Below are 24,927 nucleotides of genomic sequence, written 5' to 3'. Positions count from 1 at the left end.
GCCACGCAAATATACGACTTCCTATCTGGGTATCATTAACAGTTTATCGGTTCACGCTCGCTGCACTGATAGATATCGATCAATAGCCATTGATACATTAAACGACATATCCATTGGCTTAGAAAGCTACTCCGGAAGTTAATAAATATCTCAATAGCTGCGAGCATTGTAATAATCATATTTTACACGTCTATGCTGTATTAGCTAAACGTTATTTAATATTTCATTGTTGTACCTAATGAGTTACGTGTATAGCTCCCCTTTATTTGTTATTGTCGCTTCGGGGGCCTTATTTTACTTTCGATCGTAAAGGGGAAGACGCGATCGTTTGACATTCGCCCCGGGGCAAACCTGAAGGGTTTCAGTTTCAACAAACACAGTGCCTTTCACACGCAACGTTTTCTGAACTAATTGATTGGAACTGTCGGAGGACCCCATTCGCCATTGTTATTGAATTTCTAACATTAAACTGTGCTTTATGTAAGTACTTTCGCAGGTAAATAATCGTACCCAGTGACTTAAAAGATATATATCCTTAACACGATTACAACTACAATATGCCTATGCGTAGCACACGGAAGACCTTTAAAAAGTGCATGGGTCAATATGCATCATAAAGTGGTCGTGTGGATAGACCCTAATTCGAGGCAATAGGCACACCGCAGGATTATTTATATGAGTTGTCTGTTCAGTAGTACGAGATATCGAACATTTATTTTGTTAACCGCCCTTTTACTTTCTATTTTCTCTTATATAGCTCCCATTAGTTCTTATGACTTTCAATTTACTGTTTAATTTCGTGATGCTAAGTTCATGCCTATTGTAATTCTGGAGTTCATCAGTTATAATTTCCGTGCTAGTTTTTTGTTGTCACTTATTTTACGTATATTTGCCGCAGATAGAATTAACTACTTGGGAGGCATGAGGCTCTCATCCGGTTTAAATTTTAAGACAACAGGTCTTAGGGTGCCCGATCTGAAAGGGTTATATTTGAAAGAATTAATCGACCATAGTTGGCCGATAACGATAAGCGCTGAATGAGATAAACGTCGACCACGCCACCAGGGTCGGTAGCGATCTTGAAAAGTTTGTTGTGGCGAGACCCGCCACACACGATGCTTTCGGTTGTTCACGTTGATACATAAATTTTGTACTGCGATGTGCTCATGACCCGATTTACACTTATTTAAATGCTGTGCATCAACACGCCCAATAACGTATTTGAGGATGTACTATGTCAGGTGTCCTAACAAATACCTGTGTGTAATTTAGACCTGGCAGTTTGGATATCAAATTAATAGAGCTACGTAGACTGAATAAAACACGTTCCAAACAAAAGAGTGTTTGTGCTTGTGACACGCGGCGTGACCTTCAAATGGAGCGGCGCCGCGCTGCGCCCGCGCCGCCGGTGAGGTAACTGCGAGAGATGCAACCTCCGCCGGTTAAGTAATCGATATTATCCTCTATCTAGACGGGTACCAGACCTGCTGCGGTTTGCTAGGTTCTGTACGGTTATCCGTGGCCAACGTGGCCAATTATTGTACATTCCTAAATCTCTCGTGTATCGAGAAACGTTGTCTGAAGATACTCAGTTCATACTTACTTACTCTAGATGACTATTAAAATTACACAAACTGCATTCTGACCATTTCCGTTTTCCACTTATAAAACATTTGTTTACGCTTTTGTTCCGTGTTATAAGTTGACGAGATTGCACGGTTTCCAGGTTAACATTATCATAAACGCATGGTACGTACAAAAGCTCATTGATGACAAGTGTATTATAAGAGGTTTCCCAGCATGTGACATTATTTTTCGCATCGTCGAGTTTCACGGAACTGTGCGTGGAAAGCCTTTCGTAACAATAAGAAATTGGACCAAGATGATGTCAGTATAAACTACGTTTGTTGTAAAGAAAGTGACTTTACAAGTATCCGATATTCGTGTCAATGCATCGTTGAATTCCAGCACGGCTTCTAATCTAGTTGTAATTAATTTGGACGAGCAGCAATTTAAATTGTCCGATCGAAAAGCTTCGAATGCGAACTGCAACATTTCGTGGGAAGAGCCACGACCGTTTTTACGCGCTGTTCAAGTTGAGGAACCTGTAAATTTTAAATGGTCACCAGCTCATTGACATTCTGTGTTGATCGCTAACGGTCCGATAAGTAGGTAAAGAACGTATGGACATTGTTGTTGCCGATTGCGAATCAGTGGTCCGTTGTAATTGCATTGTCATTTAGGAAAATGATGTGGCTCATGTGTGCTTGCTATAAGATACCCATTGTTGCTAGAGAAACTGTAGTTTGTTCACTGTCTCTACATCAATTACGTTCAAAAATTAAATTAAAAGGTGGGATTAAAAAGTTAAAACTAGACACATGGCAGTGAATTCTGGTTCTATTGTGTCTTCTCGCTCCAAATAGCTAAACACAAAGCGATGTGCGGCGACAGGTCTCGGCGGCTGTGTCAGCGGTGTCCGGTGTCTTTTGTCCGTATGCGCGTGCGCCTTTGACATCGACGCCGAAACGCGACACCGCGCCTCGCCGCTCGGCTAATGCGTCTTTATCATATCAAGTCGACGTGTGGTTTGGTCATTTTTGTTTGTTCATATATTATGTCCTGCTTTAAAGTACGAGTATTCCTGTCCGTCTTACTATATGTTTCTTTTTTTATTGATTTATTTAGTAGCGAGATTCGTTTATAGTTTACGTACTCCTTGTTTTTGATATTTTCATATCTTATGTTTTCTTTTGCGACGTGTAATGGAACATAAAAATATTTTTTTATTCCCGGATTGACTCCTCAAATATACGATGTATTTACGACCCGGAAGTTTGTCGGGGACCAGTTCTAGTACGTAACTTGTTTGTCTTGGTTTTATCGTCGTATCAAGAATAATGGTGAAGCTAATCGACAGTAATGGTAAGCAAATGGTCTGAGTTTAACAGATTTAGTTCACAGCAGTCAATATACCACTGTCAGCGGTTGCCAGTCGCGTTATGAAACAGTGTCGATGATTCATGCCGTCCACTTCGTTACCTACCAAAGATATTTGCAACCCGTTTCACTTAGAAGTTCATTCGGAGGTGACACATTTGAAGATTTTAAAATGATTTGCACCAACTGGTTCTAGAACACGTTGACTTAGGGCCTTATCTCACTATGAGACCACAAAATGCATATGCAGTTGTAAACAACGCTACCTCACCAGCGTTTATACAACTGCATTCATTTTGTTGGTCGCGTCACCATGGTGTCTTAGTGAGTTATGGCCCTTATAATATCAAAGAATTTATTTTGCCAGACACATCACAAAAAAATATATATCTGTAAACACTTTCGTTACTTTTATTTTTTTGAAGGTTTAGTTTCATTGTGTGTTTTGGTCTCTTTTGTTTTCAAAAGCACACTTTTCATAATCAAAGTTTCATGAATTCTTTTGTATTGCCATGAGTTGTTATTTCCAGAACATATTACATAACCCCCATGGCATTTTCACGGCGTAATCAATTATATTGTGTTTGACGGTTTGTTCGCAATTGTATGAATTAAGTAACTTCCCTGTTGAATGGAATCATTCGAATAGTGAGAGTATTGCCTAACAAGTTATTCTTTAAGAACGCGAAACGTTAGTAAAATAACATGTCGATTCGACGAAGGTGATTTACTGCACGTCATCGTCGTATATATATTTTTAGAATAAGGAAACTAATTGGTGTTGTCCTTCGTGTTCAAACTTTGTTCGTCAGAATAACATTTCGGTTGTTCCGACATTATCATAAGACTACGAATTGAAGCACAAGTTAATTTGAAAATCGACAGATGTCCTCGCGTGTTTCTAGCAAGCGTCACGCGAATTCTAGCCACATCCCTTATTCAAATAATACTCAGAACTAAATATACATTTTAATTCTTTCCTTTAAAGCTCACTCTTCTATAACAATGCAAACAATTCTTCGCGTAGGTATTCATACGTCCACTTAAATTTTGAAGGATTTCATCGGGTTTTTGACCTGGAAAATGATGTTCCTACAAGGTATAATAATATTATGCATTATTTTTAAAGGGCAATGACCCGGTTACCTTCTAATCCCACGCACACTTTCCCCAAATAGGATTTTGTAAAACGGGAACTTCAGTCAACTGAAATTGATTTGGATAGAGTCCGGATGATTTATGGTCTACTGCTTAGAAGCTATGTAATCTACACTGTGTGTTTTAATGTGGTCCGAGTTTGTTATATAAACGTGGATAATATAATTATAAATATATTTCCTTATAAGGTCGTATATTGATGGAGCACATATTAAAAGGTCGTAGATGGGATAATTAACACTCGGTGTAGGCGACTCAACTTCCAAAGTATAAATACATGATTCTAATGTCTAATTAAAGCGGCGTTTCATTAGCGGAGCACCTATATAATTTTGTTGTTTCAATATTTTAACATCACTATAGTTTATGGAGTCATGACTGATTACAGCCGCTAAATACATTTGGTGTTTGTGCCTTATTATTAATGATACAATAATTGAACCAAACCATAACCTTTATACAAAAAAAATATTACAATAATTTATTATATTTCACCTTGCAATTTTCAGACGCAACGCTCTCCCTTGCCAGTGCTTTATTCGTGTTATTTTGTAAACATCGTTCCTTATTTAAATTTTATATGGTTCGCGTGTCGGTTGTCGTTCTAGGCTGAATATAGTCAAACCGTTGCCATATTTTATTCTGTCGACCTCTGTTAAAATAGGAAATACTACGCTACGTTTAACTGCTCTAATTTCGATATTGTGAAATATTTTACAGCTCATATAAATGTGATATCTGATACTCAGTGCGCAATGTTCGATTATTCGATTAGAAATTAGAAAAGATTATTTATTGATCTTGGTAAATTTAAATAAAATTATGATTTATTTGCTTTTAATTTAATAGACATCATATACTCTCAACTTTATTCTATACAAGCCAGGTACCTTCCATCAATAATAACTCGCTTTATAATAGCAAACATAATCAAGTTTGTTTGAAACTTATTTCGTCATTAATCCGTATGCACCTATACAAAATCAATAGGTAGGTATATAAACCCTTTTGACAATGTTACGAAACATAAAAGTGTGAAAAGGTTACCATTAATTTGAACACACATTATGTTTTCACAAATATAATTGCTTGCCCTGTTCATTCACGTTTAATCTACTAATTACACGACACCATTGTGAACAGAAGGTAAACACTGATGGCCATTACACTTCACTCGAAAAAATTGCCAAAGAAACTTAATCCAAGGGCCTACGATTGAAAATACGAGGAGAATCTTTTATACAACGGCAATTTTAATTTGGCGATGGCATTGAATTCGATTGCCTATGAGCCCTTCAACTAAAAATGTTTGATGAATAAATACACTTTCGGTTTCGTTAGCACATTGAGTTTAGAAAATATGCGAAATCATAGTGTTTCACAAGGGCCTTCTTTTCCCCTGTCTCAGCTTTGTTATGGTAATCCCTGGTAAACAGGATCTGCCTACGTTGCTCGAGCTGTATTGCGCCAATCTTTTCTTTATTGTTTGGAATATTTGTAGAAACCTCTCAGTCGATGTTGTCTCGTTACGTAAGCCTACAAATTTTCTTTCACTGTGGGTTTGTGAAAATCGTTTCGACGTAACATGGTAATCCGATTTAATTAATTGTTATTGTCTGTGAAAATATATTGCTAAGCTCATAAGTCGGTAGGCAATATCAATAACCATAAACGGTTTATGAACGTAACATATTTAGTTACAGGTAACTGGCGAAACCCTTTCTCAATAAGGCCCTTACTAACGAATCACCTACTCGTATATGCTTAGGTATTCTTCCGTTACAAGCAGCACTAGCTAGGCAGATTAGCGAATCCTTTTACCTTTTAGTCATAATATCAAACATCATGTCAGTCAGTTAATGAGGTTGGTAATCCACCTCACAACCCACACGATAGAAGAAGTCAGTTCTCGAAATCTGAGTTTTCTTACTACAACATGCCTAAGCTTTCAACCAATTAAAGGTGATATCTGCCTTTTGGCGAATGTGTCTACCTGACGAGGTCCATCACGTGAGACAGTCGATTTGTGCACCGACTGGCACAGACCCAAACATTTTGAAAGTAGTCAGTTGATTGACAATTCTTTGCAACAAGTTTGCAACTAAGTATTTCGCTCCAAATGGCAGTTGTTTTGTTTTCTATTGCAGATACGTTATCTCGTACAGACTCATTTGTAAAAACTTCAATACAACAACCGGTAATGTAGAGGCTTTATTCCATGTACCTACGCTATCGAAAATTGCAATCTTATAATGTAGAAAGTTAATATTGATGGCTGCAAGGAAGTAGAAAAATGAGAATCAGATAATATTGTATGTAGGCAGGACTTACGGATGTGAAGTAGTGAAATGTATGAATAATAATATATTAAATAATTATTTAATGTTCTCTGTTCGACTATTGATTAGCATTATAAAGCATTAATATTATTAATTTCGATTTCATTAATGTGTTTAATAAGAGAAATCGCATTGACTTTTGTTTTCATTTGACGATTGATTTACAACGTCTTGTTAAAATAAGTCCGGTTACGTTCGTAGCATAGCAAGTGGTGGTGGCGGTACGTGGGGGAACCCATTGCATTAAATTTTTCATCAAATTATTTACGATTGGAGAACAATCTTCTCGGCAAACGTTTTCAACATGCTATTGGAACTTGTCTTTAGTTATTCTGAGTTTTGTTACATTATGTGTAACATTACAATTTACGACAAACATTGACAATGAATAGGATAAAAATGAACTTACAATGTAACAATGTAAATGAACTTACAATGTAAAAATGAACTTACAATGTAACAATGTGCAATGAACGAGGAGCTCGGTGGCGCAGCGGTAAACGCGCTCGGTCTGCGATTGTTTAAGTTAAGCAACTTTCGCAAAGGCCGGTCATAGGATGGGTGACCACAAAAAAAAGTTTTCATCTCGAGCTCCTCTGTGCTTCGGATGGCACGTTAAGCCGTTGGTCCCGGCTGCATTAGCAGTCGTTAATAACCATCAATCCGCACTGGGCCCGCGTGATGGTTTAAGGGCCGATCTCCCTATCCATCCATAGGGAAGGCCCGTGCCCCGGCAGTGGGGACGTTAATGGGCTGATGATGATGAACTTACAATGCACTTACGGCACCGATGTTAGCGCAGGACGTAGTACTCCCCGACGCTCTATCGTCCTTTTCACTCTGCCTGTTAAACAATCATCAATGACTGTACCTATAAAATTAATTTTAATCTAAGTAATGTTCTGGCAATTTACCTGTTAATGATGTGGCTGAGAGTTCTGCTACTGGTGGCTGAAACTGGGGTGAAGATTCGGGGACAACTTCCTTTGCAGTCTCCTAATTAAAAACTTGCAAACTGTAATAATATTATACGACTATATATGGATGTTTGTTATCTAAAAAAAAAACAACATGTGTATGTATAATTTAGTGATAAGGAATTTATTATAAAATAAAACTAAAATTAATATAGGAAATCTAATATATGCTAATATAATGTAATGTATAATGTAATAATGTATTAATGGGCTATGAGCGTGAGTTAGCAATTAGTTTAGATACGCTATTGGTGATAATCCATCATCTACCACAACTTCCTCCTCAACAGCTAGCCCGTCATCCTGAAGAAAAGCATTAAGACATTACAGACTGTAAAGATTAGAATGATAAACGAAGTGCAAAAAGAATCAATAATGAAACTTATCTACTTCTCTGCTCACAGCCTGCATTCCGGACTCCGGACACATCCCAACATATAAGTTGTATCACATAAAAATAAATAAATAAACCCTCACATCTACGCTTCGACTATCATAAGACTGATGACCATTATCATATTATATATTGTTAAGGTGTGTCCAGAATTCAGACGTGAGAAGAAGTGTTGTGCATAATGTAACTTCCCTTGGCAACGGACAAGTTAATTTAGACTGAATACTGGACCTAGGGGGTTGAGAATATTTGTACACTCCTGCTTCAGTCTTTGTGACACTTGTCGGGCCTCTTTTTCTTAGGCCGGCTAAGAGAGGGCGAGGTCTTTGTGGTCGACCGCAAAGTCGACCAGCAACTCCAGCTGTCGGACGGTAGTATGTATAACGTCTTTCCATCTTTAACGAAAAATTGAGTTAAATACAAAACAATGAAACAATTTCACTTACCTATTTAATATAGCTTTTATTTATATTACTTGAAAATACACTTCTTTTGAAATTACTCCAAAGATACTATTTTAAATTTTACTCAACGTCTATAGAAAACACAGAAAAAACAAATCTGTCAAAAATAGAGTTGCCAGCCCTAAAATAATGAAATCGATTGTCGATTGTACCTAAATAACTAGCTATATTAGGGTACGGCTCTAAATCACTACCGTCCGTCTGCGTTCTATCGTTTTGTCTGTGGTTGGGTTTGGACTTTACCGCGACACTCCAGCTGGATCGCAACTGGAACATAATCGCAGACAGAACGTAAACCCAACTGAGACGATTGATATTGCCTCAATTAGGGCCCAGGGATCCTCTAGATCGAGAACCCCAGACTAAGAGACCTCAGAGACTGTTAAGTGATTGCGTAACACCGGGAGCAGTGAAATAAAGGCCCCAATGTATGTTTCACCTTAACGATATAAAATCTCCTACTCTAGTGGACAAAATTAATCATCAGTTTAGGCCATTAGTCGTAAACGGGCAGTAAACGAAAGGTAGTCAGTAATTATAGCGGCTCAATGCCGGGCGTGTATTATATTTTAATTAAGACAGATGTGAGCTTTCTATTGAGACGGAACTTTTTATTCAATGGCGTAATTTGACGTGGAAACTAAGTTTTAGTTTCGCGATTATGAGATGTACCACAATTATTATTGGGTCGTGTATTAGGTTCAAGATGAATTATGAATTTCTGATTACTAAATAAAGACAGATCTAAAACTAACGACAAACATTTTCTTTTTTCTATTTAACGTATTTATGAATTTTAATAGCGTAGCAATAAGTCCGACGTTTTATCACGCTAGGACGTCACAGTTTGCTTTTCCATTTTGGGTTTTGACGTTTATTAAAAAGTGATTGATTTGACTAGTTGGAAAATGGAAACTAGCCTATTGTCTATTCCTTTTCTATTGGATAAACCTTCGTCTTGGTTTTGGGTTTTCATTTTTATACCAACATTTATGGGTCAGTTTAGTTTTCCTTGCAGCATTAGAGTTTGTTATACATGGATGTACCGAACTAGGTTTTCTCCATTGGAAAAGCTATTAGGAATATAGGTCGATGTTATCTTCTCTTTGCATGTAAAGTATGATTAGATTAAACGTTCTAGTCCGAACACCGCAATAGATCGGCCGGTTTTGTTAGTATGGACACTTAATTACCTTTATAGCTTAGCAAAGGAACTCGCATTAAAATAATAGCTTAATCATTGTAAGGCATTATTAGTCATATTTGACTTGGAAACTGGCAACCATTTTGCCTAGTTTCTTGTTATTAAAAAACACGAATTTGTTTAAAAACGTATATAGGTTTTAAGGAAATAAAATGTAAACTACATTAAACCTAATATAAATGCAAAAAATAATTATTATAAGTTACAAATTATCATAATATAAGAAAGTGTATCGTAATAAGATAGAAGCCGATTCAATTAAGTCGGATACAAAAGTAAGAGTTAAATTAATTTTGCAAGTTCGACCGAGATAACGCATGCGCTGTCCGAATATTTTTTGCCATAATGTGATGCCACTGACCCAGTATGCTGCAAACACTTCTATGGTAAAACAATACATAGTTCATTGGTCGAACGATCGTTTTCTAAATGCTACGTTCCTCTATTGGTTGCTGTCCGGCGAAATAGCTATGTTTTATACGGGAACAGTAAAAGAAATGGTCTACAGTTTCCTATGGTTAGATAGGTTAGCTCGTTAGTGTTATACTACTTACGCTATATTAGTATCCTACTTCAAGGGAAATTAGTATAAAAACGAAACTCGCCTCACTGCACGAGCTATTGATGTTTTATTTAAAATGGCAATTCGTTTTAAGAAGCGCGAACTAGTTCTTGTAGCTCCCAGACCAACGGCAATGATTAGTGTAAGTTAAAGCAATAAAGTATGATCAGTTAATCTCTTAATAAGCTCCGCAATCAGTTTTACCCGTAACAGCACAGCATGCAGGCTTTCTTGTAAAATAATAATCAGCTACCGCAAATGGCACAGCTGATTCTTTTCTTTCTATTCGAGTTCAATGACATTTGCCATCTTAACTTATTGTAACAATAGCCCAGATGTACCTCTCCATTGAATCGGTAACCTACTTACTATTCTTGCAAATCATCTAAAATTAACTCTAGTCAGATATGTATCTGATATCGTTTGCAAATGTCGAAATATTATAAGTTACAGTCGAAAAGAAATACGAAAGGATCATATCTGTATTGTAATGAGAGGTCTCGTCGGAATAGAAAAGTAGATGCTTCTTGCATTCCTTCGAATAAAAAAACAACTATTTTTTGTCGATCCGACGGACAGGATTCGTCTTGCTTTACAAGTGTTATTTCGTGATTCACCATTGATGGTTGTTACAGGATGTTTACTATTGTAGATAAATTGAATATTGATATTGTATTACGAAAAGGAAAGTACTTGGATGAAAGGAAAACCAATACAGCTTATGTGCTTAGTCTAACTGCAAACGAAAGGTTAAGTATTACGAGAGACTCCTCTATACTCTATCTATATGAGCATCTTAATTGATTTCGAACGTTTATTACCTAGAAAGTTTGTAATTGAAATATTGGTACTGCCCGACAAAGTCGCGGTCGTAAGATTTATTTCTTTCACACGATGAATATCGTACGCAATTCAATTACTTACACAGTCGTTAAAATATTGTTGCTTAGAAACGCCGTTTATGGAGAATTTGTTATTATAATGAATTAAAGATGAATATGAATAGGACACCAGCTGTATAAACTCGTCCATCCTGAGCTATCCTTTTGATCTATTCGAGATAATTACAGCATTGTGCCGGCTCCGGGACTCGTGCTCTTGATTGCTTCAAGATAGATGCTGCGTTTTGATTCGTTTCACCCACACTTTCATGCTACATTCCTAATTCGAACATTCTAATTTAAATCATAAAATTCTAAGGTGATCGTTACGGATAGTGCGTTAAATTTTTCATAAACCCAACGAAATGGCCGCTATACACATAATTGTGACGATTTGAAATCGATTCAGTAACGCAGACGTGTCGTAAAGAGAGCAATTAAACCCCACATTATTAAATCCCAACGAATGTTATTCGACATTTTGACAGTCGTTATTGTTTTATAAGTTCAATTACAAGGGTATAACTTGATAGAGACATTACGTCGATACTTTGTCGTCTATTACACAATTATCAATTTTCTCAATTATACAATTTAGGTAGGTGTTTTATGGGGTTTGGATATCTTTCATGTTTCTCACGGTAGCGTTTTCAACTGGTAACTTGCATAAGTATTGGAAAGGAACGAAACTCTATGGGTGTGATAATTGGGGGATAGCATGAGTTGAGGCAGTCCGGGCGTAACTGATGGTGACGTGCGAAGAATTGGTGAAACTTGTTAAAATGATATTTTTTTTAGAGAAGAAAAAGTCCGTGTTTTTGGATAGAGGTACTGTTGATAAAATGTATAGTATAAAATAATATAGAAGGGAAAGCCGGGTGCACGCATCGGAGTCGCCGCTGGCGAGCGCCGGTAGTTTTTTTTTTAACTACGCTGTCCTTTCAAGGAACGCACTCAACGAGAACTGGATTCTTGAATGGATGTTCTCTTTGTTTCTTTTTGAGCGATAGCCGGTATTATAATGAAATTTATATATCTAAGGTTATTGAGCCACCGCCACTGTCCTATGTTTTTTAGAAAGATGTCATTTAAAATGACTTATTGAAATATACATATTAAAAAAAAGAAATTTCACTTTAGTGATATAGGAGAATAGCGTATTGTTATCGCGTCACATATGCGTTGTACGTCGAATCCCTTTCCCCTGTCGTGCGGCTATTGTCCGTGGGAGTTTTTACCAAAACTTTTTCTAACACTTAACAAGCACCTCATTAACTATTATCAGTGGCATCATATCGTAACGAAAGTAATATACAATTAAACACACAGATCAGCTGATAACCTAGCAAAGTAGAAGGTAAGTTATAAGACAAAGCGTTTTCCGAGCAAGGAGTAATTTCCTAATTGACGTGAATACACTCTGTTTTACCACGTGTTGGTAACATAAAACTATATTTATGTTACATCATCACGTTGCGTATAATCCTTATGAGATCTGTTACCTTTTCTCGCTTAAACTGCTGGACTGATTTATATTGATAAAATTGTAAATTCCGCACTAAACATTCCATTCCTTTACAATGGGGAATGCAATCCCGACTCGAGATCGCAAATTCGAGATCCTGCGGGATTGGAAATATCAATCCTGTGAGAATTTTCGGGATCTCGTGTAGTTCATAAAAAAATGTAAAGTTAGAATGGCTGAAAACGATGATAACTGCTTGTTTGTGATAGTGAGGTTAATTTAAACAAAATATTTTTTTGAGAGAAAACAAAAGCTTAACTAATTAATTAAGTTATCTTTGGAAACCAGCATGATCAAAACAAAAAGTATAACTCAAGCAGATTCGCCCAATCCCGTCAATCTCGAATGGGATCGCTTCGGGATTGATCCCGAAGCATAATATTGGACGAGATCTCACGAGATCGGGATTGCATTCCCTACTTTACAGCCTGACCGAAGTCCAGGACTAAACACTCGTATTTTAAGATGTTAACTCGACTCTTCCTCCACTCGACTGAGCATTTTGACATTTTAGGACGTTACTCACTAGAATCGATCATATTACACTGCTCATAAAATAATACGAAATTAATGAAGCGTCATGCCTTACACACTAAAGTCGAGTTAAGGCTGGGGCGCCGTCTAAGAATACAAATTTTGAGCTAAGTTCGTGAAAGACCTTGAGTTCTTTTCAACTGTGGACGGGGTCGATCAAGGTTCGAGTGATCAACTTAGAAGACGCGCGTAAGTCACTAGCTAGTGAACGATAAAGTCGGGCTCTCGATGCTTGCACCACACCGGACAGAGATTCATCTGACACATAGCTGTATTAAAATCGTTCCTATTGTCCGGTCTGAGATATTCGTCTTGATACGTCTTGATATGTAATATCATTGGTTTACCTACACGTTAAAAATGTTTGTGTTTCTTGGGTGAAGATTACAGTAGGTATTTATTTTCAATATTACTCATTTTCATTAACGATTGGGGGTCGTGATCCTCCCTGGGCGATAGGATGGGTCATGGGTGGCCACTGAAATTTTTTATCTAATTCTCTGCGGAAATAGGCTGTCTGCCACACGGTGACACCCTCAATGACAAAAGCTGCATCCGCTCCTGGATTGATCATCCCATCATCCCCTCATCTCCGTAAGGGTATACCGTTTACACAGAGGCCCACGAATGAATATTGTAATTATTTAATTCATTGTTTACACATTTAAACTGCACTTTATAATATTGTTAATCAACAAATATCATAAATAAAGTAATAAGTAAGTCATATTCAGCGTAACGTAAGAACGTGGTTCCATCTTCATTTCTCCTCTACCCTTACAAGTTCACTATAGCGTCTATCACTAGTATCAACACGAAACACGCCTGTTTAATCTGACATCTTTTATAATACATCTTCTTCATTTATAATCTTATTTTGAAGAAGAGTACCCTAATTCTTTCTTAATAACAGGAATAACGGCATAGGTACATTATTACCAAATTAATTTCAAACATAATCATTTCTTTATTAACTTTTTGCACGGCGAAAGTTTTCGGATGGCCTCGCAAGTTTTTTGCATTGTTTGTATTAAGATTTCGCACGGTGTAATCGTGATAAATGTTATAGGCTAATTTACTTTCTTCACGCTTGGAATTAAATAAGTCATTAATCATTAATATGTCGGATGTACTCTTGTCTTTACTACGATTACTTTTACTTTGCTCCGACAGGCGCATGCCGGTAATTCAATGATGGTTTAAAACAATTTAGATGAATAATGTTCTTTACCAACAATTTAAAGATTGCGATTCGATTTAATGTAGTTAACATTCTCAGTAGAGTATCTAATCTAGGTCCAAGATTTACGAGGGATGTAAGGAAGCCCGAGAAGTGTCCTAAATAATTCAACAGTAACTACGTATATAGCAAATTAATATCCTTGAATGCTCTACCGCGGACGTTTCCTCACGTAGGGCTATTATCTTAACCCCATAAATTTAAACTCGATGCAGTTACCGTTAAGAGCGGACAGATTATATTGTCGTACAATATCTCGCAGACAGGGGTCAATTTGACCCATTCAAAACGGTTATAAGTTGTTAGAAAGTAAACGTTTTAAACTTGAACGTTTCGTGGAATATGTTCTGCTGGTACAGATTTCTATCAGGGTGAAGAGTAATAGATTGTTTCAATCATGTTCGTGTCGACGGTCAATATATGAGAAGTGCAACTCGGCGCAGCCATCAAATGAAAGCTGTTGCTTACCTCGCAAATCGTTGGCACATGCACGAAGTGATCAATTGTTCAGCATTTATGATCCAACTGTTATGACCTTTACAATTCTTTGTGTAATCAAAGAGAGGTATTTAAACAACATTTGACACAGGTCATTAAAAAATAAAACATAGGTAAAAGCAAAAGCTATAACGTTGTTTCTGTGCGGAAGCACTTAGGCCTCCCCTCGTGTAGCATTTTGTTCGGCCTTTCGTGTTGACGTGTTCTAGCACGTACCCTGCACCACTCGGTCTAGACACTAAATTGAAATCAATAACTAACATCACATTACGGTTTTTTAGGGGTGAATACATAATTGCTTTCTTAGAAGAACAAGGAAAGCATCGACAAGTGCGTGTTCAAAGATACGGACGAGTTAAATATAAAACAACTAGGTACTTAGATAAATATTATAATCAACGGTCAATTTCAGTATAGTAATCGATATTATTTGGGATCCGCGTCGTGATGGCAGTCACTTTTCCTCTAAATTGCTTTATACAATATTGCCCAGGCAGTTTGATATCAATAGATCAATCTTAACATGTCAACTCTCACACATTTCTACATTACAATATTCACGATAATGATGAATGAAAGTGACAACAAATGGTGTAAACGTTAACGTTTGTTGCACGCAATCGAACTTTAGTGACAGTTCCACGACAAGGTTGAGGTATTCGCGAAAATAACACGGTGTTCAGTCCGCGCGGCCCGGGGCGTCGTGCCGCGGCGATTTGTCGTGTAAATCTGCAAATTGTGTGAAACTGTGAAAAGAAAATTGCGCGCGCGACTCCACGGCTTTCGATCGCTATGCCATTTGCCCTTCGGGTGAAAACAATTGATTTTTGTTTAGTAGAAAGTGAATGGTTCGCGAAATTTGATATTCATGATCATGTCTAAAGGTACTTACTTATTGGCTTTTCATCCGAACTTTAGTGTTGCGACCGCGAACGATCACTCAAGAATGTAACCGCTGTGCGGGTCAGGTTTTCTGCTCTGTCAAACAGCAAAGCTAATTACCTATGATAAGGTCTTTGTTAAATGATTTCATTTTGGGTAAAAATACTTTCTAAAAACGATTCTAGAAAATAAGTGTTGAAATGTTCTGTTCATGCTTTATAATAATTTTGGTAAACTATGTGTTGTCTCATTGGAGAATTTTGATTGTTTCAGGATCATAACGACGATCAACGCTCACGCAGGGAAGGCAAAGAGGACCGCCAAAGTTCAAAATGTGACCACCGACCGTCCGACCAAAACCAAATCACGCTTCAAATTCATGAGTCTTGCCTCAAGATTACATGATTAAGACAATCCACTATTTATTGTACTTATTAACTTTAATAACGAATCTAGTCGCCATAGCACTATTTAAACACGAAGCAATTTAGACTGTAGCATTAATAACGAAGTATTCGACAAGAATCGAACTAGTACAAAGAGAGACTAAGGAATTGATGAGAGAGTACAAAACGATGCTCGGGAACGCTATCGTCAATTTAATACTAAATTGATTTAATTAGAAGTTCCCACGAATAAGTCAAGATGTCTACAAGTAAGTATCCAGTGTTTTCTGTATGCATTTGATTTGACTTCTGATAACTTGAGTTGCTTTCCATTGGTTTGTAATGTATTGAATGGGTTCTGTTTGTACACAAGAGTGGGACAAATATGGAGCGTTTACATTGGAGTTATTTGATTAAGCAGTCATTCCAACAATTAGTTTTCAGCTACGATAAATATTCGTTTAAATCTCCATTTGTGTATGCTCGGCACTTAGGTGTCCGTAATGGCTTGTCTCCCATAGCCATGCTAGCAATACTTGTTTGACCGCTCGCTGTGATTCATATATGCATGCATCAAATTGACAAGAGCGAGTGTAAGATTATGGTAATTTAAGTTCGGTAATTGGCTACTAAACAGTTGTAATCATTGCACGAACGCCATAAATCTCGTGTCTTAACCTCTCATATGCCGAGATACCAGACACAATAGATTTTACATTGTGTCTGGTCGAGATCTGCGTTCCGGCGTTCGAAAGGTTAAATCGAAGTTTAACTGTTGCTCTTACTTACGTTATTAATACATATCATATAGTTATGTTTTGACCCCAAAGTGGTCATTCCAGGGGGCACAATGCGGACATTACTACTATACCATTACTACTATATAGGCAGACCTAAAGAGTAGGCAATAAAGCTCTTTATCCGAGAACGAGATATCACTATGTCTGGTTGTAGAGCAAGTATCTACGTTTCTTTTGACACTGCACTGACTGAAATGTGTATTTCGTAGAGTTATCAATGATATAAGAACTGAAATGTCGATTTACCATCACACTGTTTTACCATTCATGCGGGAGATATACTTACCGTTATGCATATAGCCAGTAGTGGGATGACTATCTGTGATATGATTTTTTAGCTACATGTATTGCCCTTGTATTCCAGGTTTCGAGCACTCGGCGATGAAAAGCAGCTTTTCGCTGTCGTCGCTGCGGAGTGCGCCGGCGCCACCTGGCGGGCGCTGCGAACAGCTGGAGCGTCCCTACCACAGTCTCACTAAGAAAAGGTATGATTTTTTAATATTAAAACCACATCATTGACGTTTTGGACCATTATCCCCATGGGCTCCGTATCCATTATCCGTATGGGCTATCCATACGGTTCATCAAATCTGCCTTAAGAAATCGTATTAGTGGCTGCAGGCTGTCTACTGATTACTTGTAGCTATGGCAACTCCTTTGGGGATTAGGGGTGTGAGTTTATATAAGTCGTAGGTATTTTCGAATGAATGGAATTAATCATTTGGCATTTAACAATATTTATATAAAAGCGCCTTGTATCTATCATATGCGTATAACGGATCCTTATTTTGTGCCGTTCCCTAGAATATTCCCAAATTGGGAATGTCCTCGTTGTAAAAACTCTTTAATAGTAAGGTTGCTTTTTTTATTGTTTTTTCATGTACTCAGATCTTGCTTAAAGGGTAGGTAATAAAGCTCTTTTTACCGCCGGGAATGTTCCGAACGTACGGAACTGCACATCACTTTTCTGTACTACCGTGGAACTGCCCAAAGCAGTTACGACGTTGATGATGCCAGCGCCATCTATTGCCAGTTTCACAAATTAAAGTCGCTATACAACGGAGAGGCTCGACAGGCAATATTATGCACGCAAAATTTTATAGTCGGTACCTATTTTGTTTAGTGCTGTTATCTAAAATGTCGTTGTTTGGCTGTCCCAGGAAGGAGCCGTGCCGCGAGGCGTGGCGGCGCAGCTGGGGGAGCGCGGCCAGCGGCGGCAGCGCCGGCGACGACCTGTGGCCGCTGCTGCAGCACCACTACGACTACATCATGGACAACCAGATCATCGACACTTGCAAGGTGCGGCGACACTTTATTATCGTACTCTGAATACTGCCCTCAGATAAATTATAGACGGGAGTTAGGGCTAGAATTACACTTCTTCTTATCGTGTGGGTTGTGAGGTGGAATACTAGCCTCATCAACCCTAGTGTCAGGGTTATGATTGACCCGCCAAAGGCCCCTGACGACTACTTACTTACATCAGTAAGTAGTAACCGGGACCAACGGCTTAACGTGCCTTCCGAAGCACGGATCATCTTACTTTCGGACAATCAGGTGATCAGCCTGTAATGTCCTAACCAAACTGGGGATCACAAAGTGATTTTTGTGATATCTCCCCACCGGGATTCGAACCCGGGGCCTCCGGATCGTGAGTCCAACGCTCAACCACTGGACCACAGAAGCCGTTAGAATTAGATTATTAATTACATTACATATATAATAATCATAATTGAATAGTAAGTAAGGTAAGTAGGTTTTGTAATAATACTTTTTTTTCTCATTTCAGGAAGCAAACGGCGAGCTGTTGTCAAACAATTCGTCCGTGTTGCAGTGCGGGCCGCGCCTACTGAACCCTACATCTGGGTTCAACCGGCAGTGGTCACTCAGTCAACTCATCGCCGAATTTACTGAGCTGTGTCAGTGGCTCACTCACGTGCAGGAGGAGATCTATTCTAGTCCCGAGAACTTATCCAACAGGAAACTAAGAATGGTCTGTATTCGATTGATGTGTAAATAAGACAACCGAGGTTAACGAATCATTTTTCGTCTTTTCATACATTACGTTTCGTATTTTCGTACATACTTTTCGTTGCTGTAATTAAGCAATTAAAGTCAAGAACGTGCTGTTTCAAGAATACTAATTGGAAAGTAGGTATTTTACAGCCTTGTGGGACTCCTAAAGTTTAAAATATGTCAATAATTCCCGTTCGTTGTGAATTTCATGCAAAAGACAATGTGTACGCGACATATGTCATAAAAGAACACAACTTTTAGCATGAACAAAGGTATAATACCCGCTTGCTTAATGCGCCAACACTAAATATTTTACTGTCAGATCTTTATTGGGTACTTACAGTCAGTCAGTTCGTCGTTAACCTCATCTTCTCTTGTTACAATGCCACATCATCCCAATGGCCTAGTATTTGAAACTATCGACAGTAGATACATGTCGATACCAGGGGAGTTAAAATGGCCACATCGAAGCAATTCATCTAAGAAAGCAATATTGTTTTTTGACCTTTGTTTGCATTGCGCACTTACTTTTATATGCGGAAATGTCAAATTGCAATATTGCTTTCTTAGATAAATTGCTTCGATGTGGCATTTTTATCCCCCCAGATCCTGTTGGCAGCGTTCATAAACTACTTCTACTGGCAGGTATTAAAGCGTATCACGAAGATAGCTCAACTAATTGTTTAAAACTAATCTGATTTTAGAATTAAAAAAGCTATAGAAGAGAATAAGAATATTTAAAAATCAATTGTAAACAATTTACTGTGGTTTTACATTATTCTAAAATAATATTGTAATACCCTTGCTACGGTACAAAAAATCATAAAATTGGTGTCCCTAAGTTTTTAAATTCGAATAAAATTCGTTTTAGATAATTTAGGTGAGCAGGGTGTCCCATAAATAATTTATCAATCAGAAATGGAAGGTAGCTCACCCTTTGATTGTACAGGATGTTTCATTCCATTCCACTTGATTAACTCAGAATCAACGTCTGAATCACCCCTCAAAGTTTTCGTTACGATGTCACTAACACTTATACATACACCTTGGCTACCTTTAAGTATTTGTACAAGGTGTAAGTAACATCGTAACGAATACTGAGAGGGATGATTCAGGTCATTATTCTGAGTTAATATCAAGTGGAATTTTCCATCGCAAAAGTAAAGATTTTAAAATAATTTAAAAAGAACGTGAATTTTGACTCAAAATCATCGACTGTTTATAATGTATAGTGAAAAAATTATGTTGTATTGTATACTAAGGATCGTTACGAGTGATTTCTTTCTATTTTATGGACTCGATGGATGTTTCCCCTTTCGTCTTCTAGTGCTTCGGCGCTCTTCGTGGGACGTCTTTCCTCCATCTGCTACACGATTGCCCTGCCACCCTGCTCTGTTGAGGCAAAGCCTCAGAGTCTTGAGCACCGGCGTACGGTTGCTTGTCTATTGGTATTTTTTCGGATACATGTTGGCGAGTGTGCGTTGGAATTACACGATTTAATTTTAACATCCCCTTTTCATCATCTTCGGGCAACTATACGAGAGCTGGGATCCCACCTCTACGTCGTGAATATCTCACCATCTCGCCACTTCCTCGTTCCTTATACGGACTGCTAAGGTCTGGAATTCTCAGCCCGCGAATCTGTTTCCCAATAAGTACAATCTGGACAAGTCCTGTTCAAGACAAAAGTGAATAGGCGCCTACTAAGTAGGCATGTCGCAACTTCGGCCCCGATACCGACCCCGCCGGCGTGGTCGACGATTGCCCTCATTCAGCGCTTATCGCTATCGACCCACTAGGGTCGATTAATTCTTTCAAATATTTTTCCTCTCAGACGACGCCCTGAGCCGAGGTTCGCGCCCAACTGGGCACCCTCAGGCCTGTTGTCTTAAACGTTGTACCGGGTGAGAGCCTTCAGCGCTCCCCATTTGTCCGGCCAAGTAGTTAATGCCATCTGCGGCAAATCTACAATAAGTCACGTCAAAAAAAAAAGCAACTTCGGCCACATCGTCACTTACCATCAGGTGAGATTGTGGTCAAAAGCTTGCCTGCCGGTAAAAAAGGGATTATTTTATCGACATACTACGTTTAGGATTACACTTTGTGATGACTGACGACTGCAATATGTTTGTTTTGAACAGAGCCGCATGTCGGAGCTGGTGGCCGTCGAGCCCCGCCGCGCGAAGTTCATCGAGCAGGCCTCCGCCATCCTGGAGCGGATCCCCGAGGCTGGCGCAGAGGTACTGCATTAAAAATATAAACATCCACAAAGGGGTAGTCAGAGATGTACAGTATATACATTTATATACACCAACTCCTCGCCAGCTATGTTTACGTCCCGTGTGATAGGGGAGATCCTATTGCTTTTAACTACGCACAAATCCTGGAAACCATATGGGTAAAAAACGATTATGTTATTTGACTTCTTGTCTGCTGGAACGCCGATTTCAACAAGACACAATGCAAAACATAATGAGTCTGGTATCTCAGCAGATTCGAGCTTAAACAATCAATTTGGGTGATGGCATATAATGCGAAGGATCGGTAACCAAGGGTGATGATCAATCACTATGTGGTTCATCACCGTATCCAGCTTAAAACATAACACACGTTCGTATATAATGTCATTCTCGTGATCCCAGGAATCTCCTGGCCCAGGGCCAGGTAGCCACTAGTCATCAGAAGTTAACTTGCAGCATTTTATGATATGGAGTCCTAGGTTGGCTTTAATGAACCCATAAAGCAACACCTTCTCATACGACGGTTCTATGACATGTCCGGGAAGATAGCCGCTGAACGCGTTCTACTCATAAGCTCACGTTTATATCCCAAATGGGGGTAGTCAGAGTTACATCCATCGCAAGATGAACTAAGTACCCACACCTCACCGAGCTTTCTGTTACACCAGCGTGATGAGCCATATCGCCATCTATAATGGTAGAGCCAATGTTTAAAATAACAACTAAATGGTGCAAGACCTGTAACAGGGGTTCGAACCGGAGCTTCGATATTGAGAACCAAGTCAGTGTACCGCAGGACCACAGTGGCTTCGGGCATTGTATTCCTATGGGTCATTATTCGATCACAGTCCAGTCTAGAAGGAAGTGGCTGTTATAAATGTTGACGCTGGGTTTCCATTTAAAGAGACGCCGCAGTTAATATAAGTTTTGTTTATAATATATTGTGTTTGGCAGGTAACCTGGCGCGTTGAACACTTGAACGTCAAATGGGAGGGTCTCCGCTTGCTACTGAGTCCAGAACAGCAGCACAGAGATGGAGACATTTCTGACTCCGTTGGTAAGTATCCACTGAACACGGAATTATGGAATTACGTAAACTATTCGTGACAGAATAAGGAATAATTCTAAACACAAATTTATTTAGACGCGTTCGCGTTTCAGACTTCATGTATTATTTTTTATAATTGGAAAAGTCCAAAACCGTAGTAAAACCTGGCTATCCACGCGGCGTTGTTATAGTGCTGGGGCTGGTTAGGCACTACATTCAAAAAAAATTTAATATTGCGTGCATTTCGTCAACATCAGCGCCATCTGTATAAAATATTATGTTACTACTAAACAGATCATCGACGTTGTATCTGTCATGTCGTTGTACGTTTAGCCACAGTTCGTGAGAAATCCACTAGATGGCGTCTCGTTTTCTATGTTGTTATAGTTACAAAAGAGGTTCATAGATGGCGCTGTACACAATATGTAATATCATGGAGTAAATCATACTGTCCGCTCTACGGGAATTTTTAAATAGGACCAGGAGCTGCTAACACATCTCTGAGAACGCATGCGTGACTCAAAACCTCCCTAAAGATTTGGATCTAAATTTCCATTTCCTAAAAAAGAATGTAACGCGTAGAAAGTAAATGTTTGTAATGATAATATTTTATATCGTATCGTATATAAATTCTATATTTTTTTTTAAAGATACAGCACACGAGCTGCGATGCCTTCGACGATGGTTGCATGTGATGGAGGGCCGACTGCCTCCGCCGTCGCTCGCTGCCGCTAGGGCTGCGCCCTACCACGAGCTGCTGAGGAAACTGAGGGAGCATCAGGTAACAGAAACATTTTACATAGACTACTGTAGATCGATCGATTTGGAACTTCACTAATCTAAGCTAAGTTCAATCGGAGTTTTGTCTCCCGTCGTGTGTTAATCACCAGACCCGGTAACCGTGCCGCGCTCGGCACGAATTTATATCGAGGGTTTCAACCAAAGACCCAGCGAATGCTATCTACGTGGAAAGACGTTGTACTGCTATTGGTCAAATCCCTCGATTTAATTCTGCGTTTGCCGTGTCGCGAGGGCTGTAATGAGGAACTTTCCAGGCTACGTTCCTCAAAAACAATATAGATGGCGCTGTACAGATTGTCCTTCATTTAACCATATAATTTCGTGGATATCAGACATAATATGCATCTTTTATCTTTGTTTCTGGGTATAAATGATGACCCTTTTTATTACACCCAGGCACAATTACATCTTAAACCCATTATTATACTGATCAAAATAAAGAGAAGCATTATAGGTAGCAACATAATTCTATACGTAACATGATCTAAATATCTCTCTTTATTTAAGAGCTGCGCTCTTGTCGGTGGAGTAATCGCCTTCATTACTCCATAGATAGGGCGTGTAGAACGGTGGTTGCCCCAATCGCCTTCCGTTCCGCAGTACACCGACCAATTTCTCAATCGGTGATGTTCCAGCTAGAGCCCTACCAGAATCCATTTCCTCGGCCTCCAACCAGTACTGATACCGCTGCTGCCCGGCATCAGGGGTGCGCTTTTGATCTAAATATCAAGCAACAATTATTTTTATATACCTCTACACTTGTGCCATTACATTATTATAGTATTTTGGAATAATTATATACCCGCGTAGTGAGAAAATAGGTAATTGTCATGTTAAAACTACAACGCCCTCTATATTGTTTTTGGTGAACGAAGCCTGGAAAGTTTCTCATTGGAATGCAGGCAGGATTTTAGTAATTAAATAAATAATGGTTTTCAGCGTGGGGAACTTAACTGAGATGCAGGAATATCGGATAAAAGAATTTCATACAATTTGTTTGATATTATTTAAATATTAACTTGCTACTTTTAAATTAACTTGTAGTAAAATGCAGAGAGGAGCGTACGTATTATATCAGGTAGTGTAACATCCTTCACCTCATGCAAATTAAATATTATTTTCACCAGATTATTTTTTTTGCCCGTATCGAGCCTTTTAATTATCGGATAAGGAATCTAATGTTACTTGCTAATTCAAGCATTGAGGTCGTGAGGAAGCGGAGGTTTGAACAACCTTGTTTTTTGTTGCTATTGGAGTCGAGCAAAATCCGCGCAAAGAATGATTAGGTTCCTCTTTGTGCAGATTTGACTTTTACACACAGTTTATTAAGATTACATAGCTAGCGCGCGCTTGCGGTGCGATTAGATTCACGGTGCTGCTGGATGGGTTATTACAGTGCATGAATGCATGGCTGCATGGGTGTTACATACAGCCGTACGGCTATAGTAACATATATTACATGGTTTATACCATAATTGGCCAATAATTGGCCAATTATTGGTCAGCAAAAATTTAGTTTCGATCGCCATCGACTCGCAAAGAAGAAGATGGTATAAGAAGACCAGGTAGGCTCAATCCTATGACAAGCCGCCATTGCTAGCCCTTTGATGACGTAAATGTTACCACTGTGTTACCATTAAATTGGTATCTCCAACATTTCAAGGACGTAAATTTTATCATTGTTATTGAAAATTATGGAATTACTGAATGTATTTAATTACTATTACTTGTCACATATATAAAAACCATTAAAACAGTGCGCGTCGTTGAAGGTGCTTCGGAAGACACGTTTGCAGTCTGTCCTGGCTACTATTTACTTAGTAAGTGTTGACAATTGCAACAGAATATACCTTTTAAAAAAAGGTTAGTTTTTAATTAATTTTATATTCATCGATCTATCTCTTATTATCGGACGTGTTTGTAACCTTTGTATTTACTTAAAGTGAATTATATGCGAAGTGGCGAAACAATCAGCGTTTTCTACTACAGTCTACGGGTGGTGAAACTAATCAGTCCACATACAATGAAATAGTTTTTT

The 24,927-nt window shown here is 38.5% G+C and overlaps 1 protein-coding gene across 4 annotated transcripts in view; it reads left to right on the top strand.

Annotated features, from left to right (window-relative positions):
* The window catches only part of LOC126380549 (klarsicht protein), a 239,381-nt gene that overhangs the window by 77,045 nt on the left and 137,409 nt on the right, over window positions 1-24,927 (top strand). For all 4 annotated transcript variants that reach the window (XM_050030023.1, XM_050030027.1, XM_050030025.1 and 1 more), the window contains 7 exons: window positions 15,872-16,253; window positions 17,149-17,269; window positions 17,945-18,083; window positions 18,574-18,777; window positions 20,942-21,040; window positions 21,995-22,097; window positions 22,739-22,869. In XM_050030023.1, the coding sequence (XP_049885980.1) occupies window positions 16,244-16,253; window positions 17,149-17,269; window positions 17,945-18,083; window positions 18,574-18,777; window positions 20,942-21,040; window positions 21,995-22,097; window positions 22,739-22,869 (807 nt within the window). In that variant the 5' untranslated portion in view covers window positions 15,872-16,243. The remainder of the gene's footprint in view (window positions 1-15,871; window positions 16,254-17,148; window positions 17,270-17,944; window positions 18,084-18,573; window positions 18,778-20,941; window positions 21,041-21,994; window positions 22,098-22,738; window positions 22,870-24,927) is intronic.

This window comes from Pectinophora gossypiella, chromosome Z (assembly GCF_024362695.1).
Source record: "Pectinophora gossypiella chromosome Z, ilPecGoss1.1, whole genome shotgun sequence".
Lineage (NCBI taxonomy): Eukaryota > Metazoa > Arthropoda > Insecta > Lepidoptera > Gelechiidae > Pectinophora > Pectinophora gossypiella.
The sequence above is the reverse complement of the archived record's forward strand: the minus strand, read 5'-3'. Positions and strand labels throughout refer to the sequence as shown.